The 14,481-nt window shown below is 38.8% G+C and overlaps 2 protein-coding genes across 5 annotated transcripts in view; one reads left to right on the forward strand and one right to left on the reverse strand.

Moving 5' to 3' along the window:
* XPOT (exportin for tRNA) overlaps positions 1 to 14,481 on the reverse strand; it is a 161,151-nt gene that overhangs the window by 105,201 nt on the left and 41,469 nt on the right. The gene's annotated exons all lie outside the window — the stretch shown is intronic.
* Positions 1 to 14,481, forward strand: part of CUNH12orf56 (chromosome unknown C12orf56 homolog) — a gene marked incomplete at its 5' end in the record, with an annotated part of 86,526 nt that overhangs the window by 61,722 nt on the left and 10,323 nt on the right. Inside the window, 3 exons of the mRNA XM_077775271.1 lie at positions 5,677 to 5,783; positions 6,614 to 6,703; positions 13,121 to 13,244. Of these exons, the coding sequence (XP_077631397.1) occupies positions 5,677 to 5,783; positions 6,614 to 6,703; positions 13,121 to 13,244 (321 nt within the window). The remainder of the gene's footprint in view (positions 1 to 5,676; positions 5,784 to 6,613; positions 6,704 to 13,120; positions 13,245 to 14,481) is intronic.

A 14,481-nucleotide genomic window follows, 5' to 3' on the forward strand; every position in this document is an offset into this window, starting at 1 on the left:
TTTTAATTTTTTTTATGTTTTATTTATTTCTAGGAGAGAGAGACAGCGTGAGCAGGGGAGGGTCAGAGAGAGAGGGAGTCACAGACCGAAAGAGGCTCCAGGCTCTGAGCTGGCAGCCAGCACAGAGCCCGACGCGGGGCTCGAACCCACAAACCGCGAGATCATGACCTAAGCGAAAGTCGGACGCTTAACCGACTAAGCCACCCAGGCGCCCCAGGACTGTTATTTTTAAAAAGGGGACTCTTAGGGAGTCAAATCAACCTAGCTGTCACTCAGCAAGTTACAGATTTACTCTGTTAAGACTTAGTTTCATTTCAGTTTCAGGGGAAGGTATTTAGAAGCTCTGCTGAGTACTGGTGCGGTGCTAATGAGGCCCGGCCTCGGGTTGAGCTCCTGTTGATGGCTATACATTGTATCCTAATTCTGACCAGTGGTCTCAGAGTTGCCAACATTTTAGTGAGTGGCTGTAGAGTGCACAGTTCCCCAACCATACAAGACAGTCCTGGTCTTAGATTCAAAGTGCTTTGCATGTAGGATGACCAAACATCCAGGTTTGCCCACACTTGGGTGACCAACTGTCACAGCTTTTCTAGGACTGAAGAAGTTCTCAGGATATGGGACTTTGAGTGCAAAAGCGAGGATAGTCCCAAGCAAACTGGGATGGTTGATTACCCTAACTGGAGGGCTTATTAGCTACATAGAGTACTATGTCAAATGTCCCACAACTCTGAAACAGGTAACAATGATGCTGTGCTACGTAAATGCTTGACCTGGATGCACCCTGTTAGGAATATAACATCCAGGTCTTGACTCCAAAACTTCAGGGGATTGTGGAGAATATAGGGACAGGCATCGAAATGACCACTCAAGGTGATTATGAACAAGGGAATGGAGTTTATGGGGAAAGGCTAAGGAAACTGGTATTATACCACTCCTAAATATATCTCTCCAGTCCATGCCACACGTGGTTATCAGTTTAATCTGTAACTCTGATTTTATTTCCTTGCTTGCTCAAAAACCTCTTGTGGCTCTCCCTATGAAGTACAAACACTTCGGCTTTAGCTTTCAAGGTTCTCCACTAATGACTTCTGTCACAGATTTCAAATTTGGACAGGCATGACTTTTATTTTAGCAAGGTGGGTTTTCAGGAAGGGGCCAACATCTACATAGTCCAGGCATTGGGCAAACCAGCCCTGCTGTAGATGCTCCCAACAGTGTGCAAGGGGGAGAGTGACCTCTGCACAGAGAGCGTGCAAAATGAAAGCTCCGGGCATTTTCAGCACGTGTGTGGGTTATATCCAAATGTCTGCAAAAACATCTGGCACCAGGAAGATATGCTCAGTTATAGTCTGGCAATCATGGAATGAGGTAGGGGAGGTGGCAAGGATATAAAGGTTGTCCAGAGTAAACCTAGCAACTGGCAAAGGACTTAGCACTGGGCCCAGAGATTTTCACTTAGATAAACTAGACACAATCAGAGGACTGGCTTTAAAGCAGATGTCTAGGTAGGAGAACTGAGGTACCACCTACAGGTTAGACTAGGAAGAAGGGTGTCGATGTTGAGTATCAGAGTGTTGGCCTGGAGGTCGTTTAAGCATGTCCAATCTTACAGTGAGCCTCATGCGGGTGGCCTTGGCTGTGGAGTCGAAGAAAGATACAGAGAAAGAGAATAAGGCCTAACTCACTCAACCCCACACTTCATCTCTTTCCTCTAAAAGCTCCAGCCCCGTAGGATGACTTGAACACCCTGTCCTTTCCAACCCCTCCTTGTTTTCCCCTGCTGCTATTTCTAGGCTTTTTCTTCCATTTTCTCCTGTTAAAATCCTACCCATTTATTCTTCAAGGCTCAGCTCAAATGCAATTCTTCGCCTTTCCTGTCATCCTCCATTGGGAACTTTAGAACCTTCCTCTTTCTGATCTGTTTTGGCAGTTCCGTATCACAGAACTTTCTTTGATGTTCCTTAATCTGTGCTGTTCAATGAAGTAGCCAATAGCCTCACTGAATGTGGCCAGTGACTAGGAATGTGAAATTAAAAAAAAATTCTAATGTTTATTTTTGAGGGAGAGAGAGAGGGATTGTGAGTGGGAGAAGGGCAAAGAGAGAGGGAGGGAGAGAGAAAGAATCCCAAGCAGGGTCTGTATTGTCAGTGCAGAGCCTGACGTGGGTCTTGAACTCAAGAACTGTGAGATCATGACCTGAGCCAAAATCAGGAGTTGGACACTTAATAGACTTAGCCACCCAGGCACCCTACCATTTTAATCAATTTAAATATAAGTAGTGCCATGTGACCGTGGCTACTGTGTTGGACAATGCAGTTCTATGGCATCTCTCAGCACCTTCTAACAATTCAGCAAATATTTATTACATGCCTGTTCTGGGCCAGGAATGGGAATAGGCATTAGAAATGTGAGCATGAGTAAGATACAGTTCCTACCCTCAAGAATTAGCACAGAAAGTCTCCTTTTTACTACTGTTATTGGCAGATTTTTCTTACTTACCATTGTGTGCTTTAAGCTTCCCCCAGCCCCTGGCAACACCATTATTCTTTCTGCTTCTATGAATTTAACTTCTCTAAACATCTCATGTAAGTGGAACTATCCAGTATTTGTCTTTTTGTGACTGGCTTATTTCACTAAGTATGTCTTCCAGGTTCATTGATGTTGTGGCGTATGTCAGAATTTGCTTCCTTTTTAAGGCTGAGTAATACTCCATTGTATTTATTGAGGAGCCTGAAATTAAGTCCTCCATTAGAAACAACCTCAGGCTGCACGTAGTCCCAGTTCCAGGAAAAGCCTCAGCTGAAGCCACTCTCGGACTGCCCTTGGATCTGCCAATCAAAAGAAATGTGTAACATTCCTGTAGTCTTGGAGACGAGTCAGGGTGGGGAGCTGCAGGTAGTCACTTTGTACAAACTTGCCAATCAATCACCGCTTGCAGAAGCCCCAGGTAGATTCTCTGAGCCCACCTCATAATTGGTCATTTTAAAAGACTCTCAAAGGTCATGATTGGGTCCCGCCAAATGTAACGGATGCCTCGCAGATACTGAATGGTCAAAACGGTTACTATGCTGTTACTATGGGTGCTGTACAATTATGATTGGTGCTTATGTAATGATGCAAAACACACAACGTGTGCACGGTAACACCCCCACCCTTCCCCCATAAAAACCCTGCTTGCCGCTCTTCGGGGCTTCACTTTGCTGCTGCTGTGCCAGTAGACAGGTGAGCCCCTGCTCGAGCTTGTAATAAAGACCCTTTTGTTCTTGCATCGATGCCGGCTCCTTGGAGGTCTCCGGGGACTCGCGATTCGGGCATGATAGTATAAGCCACAGTTTGCTTATCCATTCTCCCATTGATGGATACTTGGGTTGCTTCCATGTTCAAGCTATTGTGAGTATTACTATTGTGCATTGGATGTGTAAATATCTCTTTGAGACCCTTTCAGTTTTTTTGGGAGTGTACCCATTAGTGGGATTGCTGAATTATATGGTAATTCTATTTTTTTAAAATGTTTATTTATTTTTGAGAAAGAGAGACAGAGTGTGAGAGGGGGGAGGGACAGAGGGAGAGGGAGACAGAATCTGAAGCAGGCTCCAGACGGAGCTGTCAGCACAGAGCCCGACTCGGGGCTCAAACCCACGAACTGTGAGATCATGACCTGTGCCGAAGTCGGACCCTCAACTGACTGAGCCACTCAGGCGCCCCTGGTAATTCCACGTCTTATATTTTGAGGACCACCATACTGTTTTCTACAGCAGCTGTGCCATTGTACCTTCCCACCAGCAGCACACAAGGGTTCTTGTTTTCTCACATCCTTGTCAGCACGTGTTATTTTCTGATTTTTTGACAGTAACCATCCTAATGGGTGTGAGGTGATATCTTGTAACTTGATTTGCATTTCCCTAATGATTAGTGATGTTGAGTATTTTCATGTACTTAGTGGACATATGTATCTTCTCTGGAGAAATTATTGGGATATAATTTACATACAAAAAATGCACTCATTTTAAGGGTTCAGTTAAAAAGTTTTGACAAATGTGTACACCTACTTAACCACCACCCCAATCAAGGTTCATAACATTTCTATCACCCCAAAAGGCTACCTCACATTCCTTGGCAGCCACTTTCTTCCCAGCCCTGGCCTCAGGCAACTGCTTGCTCTCTGTCACTATAGATTAGTTTTACCTGTCCTAGGATTCCACTTAACATGGAATTGTACACTATGTACTCTTTTGTGTTGGCTTCTTCTGACATAATAGTTTCAAGACTTCTTCATGTTGTTACAGGTTAGTAGAAGGTATTTTAAGAGGAAAAATTCCTGAACTAGTGAGCAGGTGGGAGATCACAATAATAGCTGATATTTATTAAACACTTATGATATGCTGAGCACTATTCAGCATTTACAAATACTATCTTTTTTTTTTCTTTCAATGTTTACTTATTTTTGAGAGAGAGAAACAGAGCATGAGCAGGAGAGGGGCAGAGAGAGGGAGACACAGAATGTGAAGCAGGATCCAGGCTCTGAGATGTCACACAGAGCCTGACGCAGGGCTTGAACTCATGAACCGTTGAGATCATGACCTGAACCTAAGTCGGCCGCTCAAGCGACTGAGCCACCCAGGCGCCCCTACAAATAGTATCTTATTTCAACCCCTTCAGGTGACATTAATTCCATTTTAGACATGAGTATGTAATTTGCCAGATATGACGAAGCTAACCTGTAGCAGAACTGGGATGTGAACTGAAAGAACCAGGCACCACAGCTAGTGTACAGAGCCACCACCCTGTGCTAATTTACCAGGGCAGCAAGTAAACAGCAGCACTTCTGAGAGGGTCTGCTATACATCCCGCTCTTTCTCCTCCTGTCCCTTCCTCCACCTGCCATCCTCAGCCTCTTCTCATGCCAGGTCACCTGTATAAAGGCACCCATAATGTCTGTCTAAACAAAGAGTCTAATTTGTCACTAGTAAACAAATGTCCTGAGGAAAAAATGAACAAGAGAGGAACAGAAAAGAGAAGCAATTACATTACATTTCTTATTAGTACCAACTTGCCTGATTTCACGGGCCAGTGCTTACTTCATGCTCGATTTATCTCAAGAGACTGCATAGAAGCACAAAACAATTGGTTCCTGCACTCTTAAGTCTGTGTTTACTTTGACAGAGATGGTAATCTTCTGTATTATAACAGAATTATTAGTATCATTCTTCACCATCTTCATTAGGCTATACCAATGCTGTGAGTTTGCTTTTCGGTTAGCAAACATTTTTAAGTTTTTCTAGCTCTTATTTCATTGTATCCTCACAAAGGCCAAATTATTTTTGGAAAGACAGGAATTACAGGAGCCTCCATCTAATATAGTATCCCCAGGTAACTGAATGACTTGCCTGAGATTATACACCCACTTCTGGAGGGCCTTTAATATTAACTGGAGAGCCAAGCCTAGTAAGCATCTCTTAGCTTCACACCTAGGCTTTAGCTCTGGCTCTGTTCACCAAGACAGTGGTCTGCTGGTGGTAAGTGAAAGTGTTTTCAGTGTGGATTATGCTAATATTAATGAGCAATATTATAATTCACTTCATCCCCAGAGAATTTCTTCATATTTTTATTATGTAAAGGTAGGGTTTTACCAACTGATATCTTAATTACCGTCTTCTTTCCTGCTTGCTTTCACAGACCAGTGACCTTTTCTATTTCCTAGTGAACAAACTTCATGAGTACTTGCCACAGTCTAGGGATAAGAGCACACTTCAAAATAAAAGCCAAAGGGCTGATGAGCTGGTGTAAGTATTAACTGGATAATCATAAATTTTCCCCCTAGCGTGTTAAAGATAAATGGAAGGCACTGGACAAAATATTTACTATATTAATGATTAATGGTGCTGCAAGTTTTGCTTGACATAAATTTGTAAAAATAGCATTCATTTTGTTCTACTTATTAAAGTTTACTTATTTTGAGAGAGAGAAGAGAGAGAAAGACCACAAGCAGGGGAGGGGCAGAGAGAGAGGGAGAGAATCCCAAGCAGGCTCCTCACTCTCAGAGAGAAGCCTGACACAGGGTTTGAACCCACGAGCTGTGAGATCATGACCTGAGCCGAAATCAAGACGGATGATTAACCAACCACCCAGGCAGGTGCCACCATTTTTGTTCTACTTTTTAAAGAAAGGCTATACAAGGAACTAGTAATATTGGTTGTCCCAAAGGGGGAAAAAATGGGTGTCTGGAGGAAAGGGTGTCTGTATTCCCTTTTTTACCTTTGAAATTTTGAGCCAAATATTACCTACCTGAAGAAGTTAAAATTATTAAAAATAACTTTAAAGCACTGTGTGGTTACCGGAAAAAAAATGCTAAGGATAAAAAACAATATGAAAATGACTTTTAATCCTGACATTCAGGTATTGATTCATTCAACAAATATTTCTGAGTGTTTACTATATAGCAATTACAGAGTGGTCAACCAATGTTGACAATTTGACATACAGAATTTCCTTCTTGTACTTTTTCCTATAAGATTATCTGAGAGCAGTTCTATCAAGGATTACTGATTTTGTGAAATTCTGGACTTGTAATGCAATCATGCCATTTCCATGCTTTTTTCTCTTTGTTTTCTAGGGCATGCATTGAAATTATACAGACTCTGGGACTGATGTTCAGAGAAACAGAAACGGAGTCATCACGCCTGAATACACTGGCAGCAAAGAAGTAAGGTTTTTTAGAAGACATTGGGACCTTGTAGTTGCAACCCATTAACTACTCTATTGAGTGTCTTCCAAAGCTGATAGCTCTTTCACTTCTCTAGTCAGTCCCCTTGCAAGTATATTAAACTCTTTTGTCTTTCCACTTCCTTCTGTGATGAACAGATTAATTGGCACATCGTGAGTGCTCTCTGTCTCTCTGGATTATTAAGGGCACAAAGATTTTTTTTCTGGCATAATTTTATCTTTTGTCATTTTCTGCTGAACTTGAAAGAGACCATAAGCCCCATCATGCATTAAAAGCCAGGGTTCTCAACTAGAATTTTACGGAGTGCCCTTATACCCACAGAACAGAAAGATTACATTACAAATGCAGAAGTTATAGTAGCTTCATATATATAACTATGTGATGTTGAAGTGAATGATGTTGGGGGTTTATTAACATATACGGTAAGCTGCTATAATAAAGATATGCTAAAATATGTGGTCCACAGAAGATAGAAATTTACATCTTTTTCACACAGTAGTCCAGAGTACATAGTCACACTTTCCTCTAGGAGATCAGTGAGAGACCTAGGTTCCTTCCCTTTTGTTGCTCTGGCATCTTTTTAAAATATTTTTTAATGTTTATTATTTTTGAGAGAGAGAGAGACAGAGAGGAGAGCACAGACAGAAAGGAGACAGAATCTGAAGCAGGCTCCAGGCTTTGAGCTGTCAGCACACGCCAATGTGGGGCTTGAACTCACAAGCTGTAAGATCATGACCTAAGCTGAAGGCAAATGCTCAAATCAACAGAGCCACCCAGGTGCCCTGCTCTGATATCTTTTATTATGCTACGTTTGTCCTTATGATTGAAACTGGCTGACCTTCGAGACTTCACTGAATGCTGTGCAATATAAGAAGAGAAGTAGAAGGCAAGCAAATTTCCTTTTTTAAAAAAAGTGTTTATAGTGTAAGTTTACTTATTTATTTTGAGAGAGAGAGAGTGCATGCACAGTGAAGAGCAAAGAGGAGGAAAGAGAATCTCAAGGAGGCTCTATGCTGTCAGTGCAGAGCTCAATGTAGGGCTTGATCCCACAAACTGTGAGATCATGACCTGAGCTGAAGTCAAGAGTGAGGAGGCTTAACTGATGGAGTCACCCAGGTACCCTTCAAATTTCCTTTTTAAATGAGGCATATAAGATTTTTCTGCTCACATTCTGCGGATGAGAACTTTAGGCAAAAGCCCATATATAGCTACAAGAGAGACAGGATGTTATCTGTAGTTACATGGCTATGTACCTAGCTAAACTTTGGATGGTGATAGGGATACCTATTATTAAAAGAAAGAATGAAAGAATGTAAACTAGGGGGATAACAGCATTCTTTGCCCCAGAAAGTATGTATTTGCATATTTTGCATATTATCTGCTTGACTTTTTTATATGATTTATAGACTATGAATTACATGCTAGGCCAATGTTTTGACTAAAACCTTAACCCTTATCAACAGTTTATCTATATTTTCTCTAGTAGAAGGTAGAAGAAAAATGAGAGCATGGGCTCTAAAACATTTGAACCACGGAAAAGAATAAGAACTGTTAGTAATTTTGTTCTGGCTATTTATTAGAGAACTTTATAAATTAATTTTAATGATTATATTCATTAACATTTTTTAAGCAACTTGGTATGTGCCAGGGACTATGGGCATACTATACTGTGTATCAGGATGGTCAAATATTTCTGTAAAGGGCCACAGAGTCAACACGTTTGGCTTTTCAGGCCATATAGTCTCTGTTGTAACTACTCAACTTAGCCACTGTAGTAGAAAAGCAGTCACAGACAATATATAAATGAATGGGCACAGCTCTGTTCCAATGAAGCTTTATTTATAGAAATAGGCTCTGCATTATTTGGCCTCAGGCCTTAGTTTCTTGACCCCTGCTTTGCAGTGAACAAGTAAGACACACTCTATTATTTTCTCTGTATACTTTTTTTTTTTTAAGTAATCTCTATATCCAATGTGGGGCTCGAACTTACAACCCCGAGATCAAAAGTCCCATGCTCTACTGATTGAGTCAGCCAGGTGCCCCCTCTGTATACTTTCTTTTTTTGAAGTTTATTTATTTATTTTGACACAGGGAGAGAGTACAAATAGGAAAGGGCCAGAGAGAGAGGGAGAGAAAAAGAATCTGAAGCAGGCTTTGCACTGTTAGCACCAAGTCTGATGTGGGGCTTAAAGTCATGAATTCTGAGATCATGACCTGAGCTGAAGTTGGCCACTTAAACTGACTGAGCCACCCAGGTGCCCTTATACTTTTTATGTAGTTGAAAGCACTGGTATTTCCCCAATCTCCAGGATAGAGATTCAAGATTATTTCTTAATTTCTGTCTTTTGTCACACTGAATTATTGCAGAATCATGTTACCTTTTTGTACACCTATTGGTCCCTACCTTTCTTTATCCAAAGTGAAAAACCACCACTCTTACTAATTTCTGCTGCAAAGTGTTATTTTAATTGTTCTGTCTTAATTTGGTTTGGACACATGAGCCCTACTACAACAAGCCTCTTTCCTGATACGACTGATTCTTTTCATATAATTGGTGCATATATTATATTGCTATAATACAGTCTGGTTTTAATACTAGCTTTTCAGCGAATTTTGATATGCACAGGGTCAAGTCATGTTACCCATAGCATAAATTAGCACAGTAAGTGTCTAATATGACTGCATTGGTTTTCTATTAATCCTGTAACAAATTACTGCAAACTCAGTGACTTAAAACTCTATAAATTGCTTATCTTACAGTTTCTGTGGGTCAGGAAATCGGGGCAGTTGGGGCAGTTGGATCATTGGCTCTGCTTTTCACAAGGCAGCAGGCAAGGTGTTGGCTGGGGCTGCTATCTCATTGGAGGCTTGGGGTCATCTCCCAAGCTCATTTGGGTTTCTGTTGGCCAAATTAATTTCTTTATAGCTATAAACTTATGATGATTTGCTTCTTGGCAGGAGACTATCTCTGAGCTCAGGGAAGGCGTAAGCACTCTTTAAAGGGCTCAACTCGATAATCAGGCTCACCCAGGATAATCTTTCTTTGATTAACTCAAAAGTAAACAAATTAGGAACCTTAATTATGTATGCAAAATCCCTTCACCTTTCTCATCTAACATAACATAACCACAGGAGTAATAGCTTAATATATTCACAAGTCCTGCCTATACTTAAGGGAAAAGGATTATTTAGGGTATATAAAAAAGGGGGCTGCAATCTTGGAACCATATTAGAATTCTGCCTACCACAATAACATAGACTGCCTTATGAGACCATGAGTTTGCCTTTCAAAGTCTGTATAAAAATGTATTGCAATACATTCAAAACTTTTACATTGGAAAGAATAACAATCTAACCAATGAAAGTATCACAGCTATTGGCATCAGTTTTTAAGGGTGTGATGTCAGTCCCATAATATAAGTCTTTATTTTCGAGATGAAACTACCATTCGGATTAAATTTTTTTCTATCTACTACTGACCTAGTGGATTTTAAATAGTGTTGGCAGAAGGGGTAGATTCAAATTAAATTCCATTTGAGCAAATAAAAAAGCATTTAATCATTTCAGTATTTTCCTCTTTATTTTTTTTCTTAAGTAGAGACTTTATTAGTTCAACTCAGTCCATTGTATTTCTTCTTGAAATGTGCCATAATCCTTTCATATTTTAATACTTTCATGGTTGAATTCATGTATTATCTCAGCAAGTGATTCAGACTTTGAGAGTTCCTTCCCTTAGCCCTGGATATATGATACTTTTAAAAGAAGCTATTGCTGAAAATAAAGGACTTTAATTAAATATAATAGAAAGTGGAATGTCATTTCAAACTTAATATCAAGAAAAGCTTCTAAATGGAATGTTTTGTTGATTTTGGAAGGGTCTTCTAAAAGTAAGATTGGCTACTTGAAAATAGCCTGAATAAAACATTAGCAAATATCCTGTAGGACATATCCTGCTTTTTTGAGAAGTGTGCTGACATGACTCTTCTTTTGCAGATATGAGAACTGACTTGCTTTTTGAGTTGGAGAAAGGAGGGGAATTCTATTTTTATTAAAATTTTGGTTAATCATGAACTTCTAATCATGGTAATGATTTAAGTGATTGTAAAAAGGTTAGGAAACCTCAGGGTGCCTGGGTGGCTCAGCTCTTTAAGCTCAGACTTAAGCTCAGGTCAGGATTTAACAGTTTTGAGTTTGCGTACCTTGTTGGGCTCTGTGCTGACAGTTCAGAGCCTGGAGCCTGCTTCTGATTCTGTCTCCCTTTCTCTCTCTGCCCCTCCCCACACGTGCTCTGTTTGTCTCTCAAAAATAAATAAATGTTAAAAAAAAGTTTTAATTTAAAATTAAAAAAAGATTAGGAAGCCTCAAATATTACTAAACAGGGATTGTTTATAGTCTCCTTTATTCCATTATAACCTCTATGCATATGGTTATAGAGGATTTTTATATAGTCCTAGCTGTAAATTCTTCTACTACTCCTGTCTGTCAAAGCTACTGTGATACAGTCGTCACTTAGGCAACTGATTTTCCTAGTAGTCTGCCTTCAGCTCCTTTTCAACCAGATATGGATTGCATAACACATATGAAGATCTATCTATCTCCTCAGAATCCTTGCTTTGGATTGTGATTTTTTTTTTGTGCCTTTTTATTTTCAAATAATAGTGTGCATTGTTCAAGCATGTAGTAACAATTTAACTGAGTTATTAGTGTAGATTAATGGATAGTACACCACTTTTGAAAGCAAGAGACTTAAAGTTTAATACTAGTTTTATTAACTAACAGTCTTCTGTGGAACAGTAAGCCTCTGAAATGCATTGTTAAAAAAATAATTCTATCCTCATGCATAGGTGTTGAGAATATAAATTGGTGCAGCTACTCTGGAAAACAGTATGGAGGTTCCTCAAAACACTAAAAATATAAGTACTAAATGATCCAATAATTCTATTTCTTGGTATTTATCCAAAGAAAATGAAAATAATAATCCAAAAAGATATATGCACTATAATTACTGCAGCATTATTTACAATACCAAGATAAGGAAGCAACCTAAATATCCATCATAGATGAATGGATAAAGAAGAGGTGATATGTATATAATGGAATGCGGCTTACCCAGAAAAAGAATGAAATCTTGTCATTTGTAACAATATGGATGGACTTAGAGGGTATTATCCTAAGTGAAGTAAGTCAAAGACAAATACCATATGATTTCACTTATGTGTGGAATCTTAAAAACAAAACAAATGAACAAACAAACAAATAACAACAAAAGGAGAAACTAACTCATAAATACAGAGAAGAAACTAGTGGTTGCTAGATGGGAAGAGGGTGGGGGGATGGGTAAAACATGTGAAGAGGATTAAGAGGTACAAATTTCCGGCTATAAAATAAATAAGTCATGGGGATGAAAAGAATGGCATAGGGAATATAGTTAATCGTATTGTAATAACTTTGTATGGTGACAGATGGTAACTGTACTTATTGTGGTAAGCATTTGATAATGCATATAATTGCTGAATCACTAATGTTGTACACCTGAAGCTAATATGTTAACTATATTTCAACCAAAGAATTTAAAAAGGGTTCTACAGTAAAAAATCTGTGATCAGATAAGCATTTTAAGAAGTGTTTCATATGGTGGCTTATTTGTCTCAGAGATATACAGTGCATGTGAGTATATTAAAGCCTCTGAGAAGTCTAGTAGTAAAGATTTACCATGAATTTGGTTTAACCAAGTATTTACTAAGCCTCTTTCAACCAAATAATCTATTTTTTTTTAACTATAATATTGTCTGGAATTAATAGGCCATAAAAAACCCTTTGGGGGGAAAAGCCCTTTGGAAAATACTGCATTAACTGAAATCACCTAAATTTCCCTTAAGTCCATACTTACTAAGCTTACTAAGCTTTGTAAACTTCTAGAGCTATACTTGCTTTGAGCCAAAGACCAAGAAATTATATTTTGATTTAAATTTTTATCACTACTTAATTGTCTGATTGTCCAAGGATCCAAAAGTTCAGTCAAGAATGGTCTGCAATATTTTATACTTAAAAAAAAAATAATATGCATGTATCACATATACATAATATGTTTTTTTAAAGTTTATTTATTTTGAGAGAGAGAAAGAGCACACAAATGGGGAAAGGGGAGGGGGAGAGAGAGAGAGAGAGAATATCCTAAGCAGGCTCTACACCACCAGCACAGAGTCTGAGGTGGGGCTCAACCCAAGAACCATGAGATCATAAACTCAGCCAATGTCAAACACGTAACTGACTAAACCACCCAGGTGCCCTAATGCTTTAAACTTTTAAATGTAATTATATTCAGTGTCTACAAACTGGCTTTATTAATTTTCTTTTCAAACTTTATTTATTAATTGCCTTCTATTTTTTTTTCAGGGGAGCATTATTTAACCTTTTGGTAATTTTAATTAGTGAACCTCAGATTCCAAAATCTTGTCCTGTGTTTGATACCCAGTTGGTGGCTGATTCAACTTTAGTTGAGATGTCTTTTGATGCTGAGGTAAGATGATGAGAATTTTGGGGTAGACTAAATATAATAGATAGGGGTGCTCTGGATTTCTGTTGTAGACTATGACATCGTACAGTATATAAATGTAATTCAGAGTAAATATTTTGCCATTAACCTCAAAACTTAGACAGCTGTTCTGTCAATATTAATATATCCATTTTATATTTTTAAGTATGTAAACTAAGGAAAATAATCGTATTCAGCATGTATTGGATAAATCTGTTTATCTCTATATAAAATATTTATGTATATGTAATTCCATAGTAAGGTCCAGTGGTAAAAAAGCACTCTCATTAAGAGATTTTAGGGTTGACTCTCTTGCTTTAGTTTATCATCTCCTTAGCTATCTAAGTAGTGCAAACTCAGTGAGAATTACTTGTTTTTCTAAAGTTTTACTGAAACATTAGAAGTGTCAAACTACCTAGAAAGCACATATTCTGAGAGAGTAAATCGGTTTATTAGTTTATTTCAAGCAGAACAACACACAATTTTTTTAAAGGATGGGACATGGGGGTGCCTCAGTCAGTTGAGTGCCTGACTCTTGATTTCAGCTCAGGTCATGATCTCATGGTTGGTGGGATCAAGCCCCATGTCAGGGTCTGTGCTGACAGCATGGTTCTTGCTTGGGATTCTCTCTCTCCCTTTCTTTTGGTCCCTTCCCTGCTTGTGCTCTCTCTCCCTCTCTCTCAAATTAACTTAAAAAAAAAAAAAAAAGGATGGGGCATGATTTGATAGTTCTTAAACATACAGTTTTGTTTTAGAAAACTCTTACATTTATTCATTCACTCAATAAATATTTGTTGAAAATCTATTGTGAGCTAAACAGTGTGCTAGACTGTGGGGTACAAGCAAGAAGCAAAATAGATACAACCTCTGCCCTTATTAGTTTATCGTCTGGTTAGAGAGATAGATGTTAATTAAATATAACAAGAATATAATATGCATATATCTGAATAATATAGACTATATGGAGTGTCTATAATACCATTTTCAACAGTGGAGTAAGTGGATTAGGGATTAAAGAGTAGCATGGAAGCAAGATTCAGGCAGGGGTAAGAAGCTAGTGTGAGTGCAGGTGAGGAATTATATAGAGCAGAGGGAAGCTATCCTTGACCCCTGAAATGAGACTAGGCTTCTTTTTAGAGCCCTCCTAATTTCCCATTCTTTTCTTTCACAGCCCTTGCCTCAGTTAACAACTATGCATTTATTTATTTGATTGTTAGATTGT

This window comes from Crocuta crocuta, unplaced genomic scaffold (assembly GCF_008692635.1).
Source record: "Crocuta crocuta isolate KB4526 unplaced genomic scaffold, BGI_CrCroc_1.0 scaffold97, whole genome shotgun sequence".
Lineage (NCBI taxonomy): Eukaryota > Metazoa > Chordata > Mammalia > Carnivora > Hyaenidae > Crocuta > Crocuta crocuta.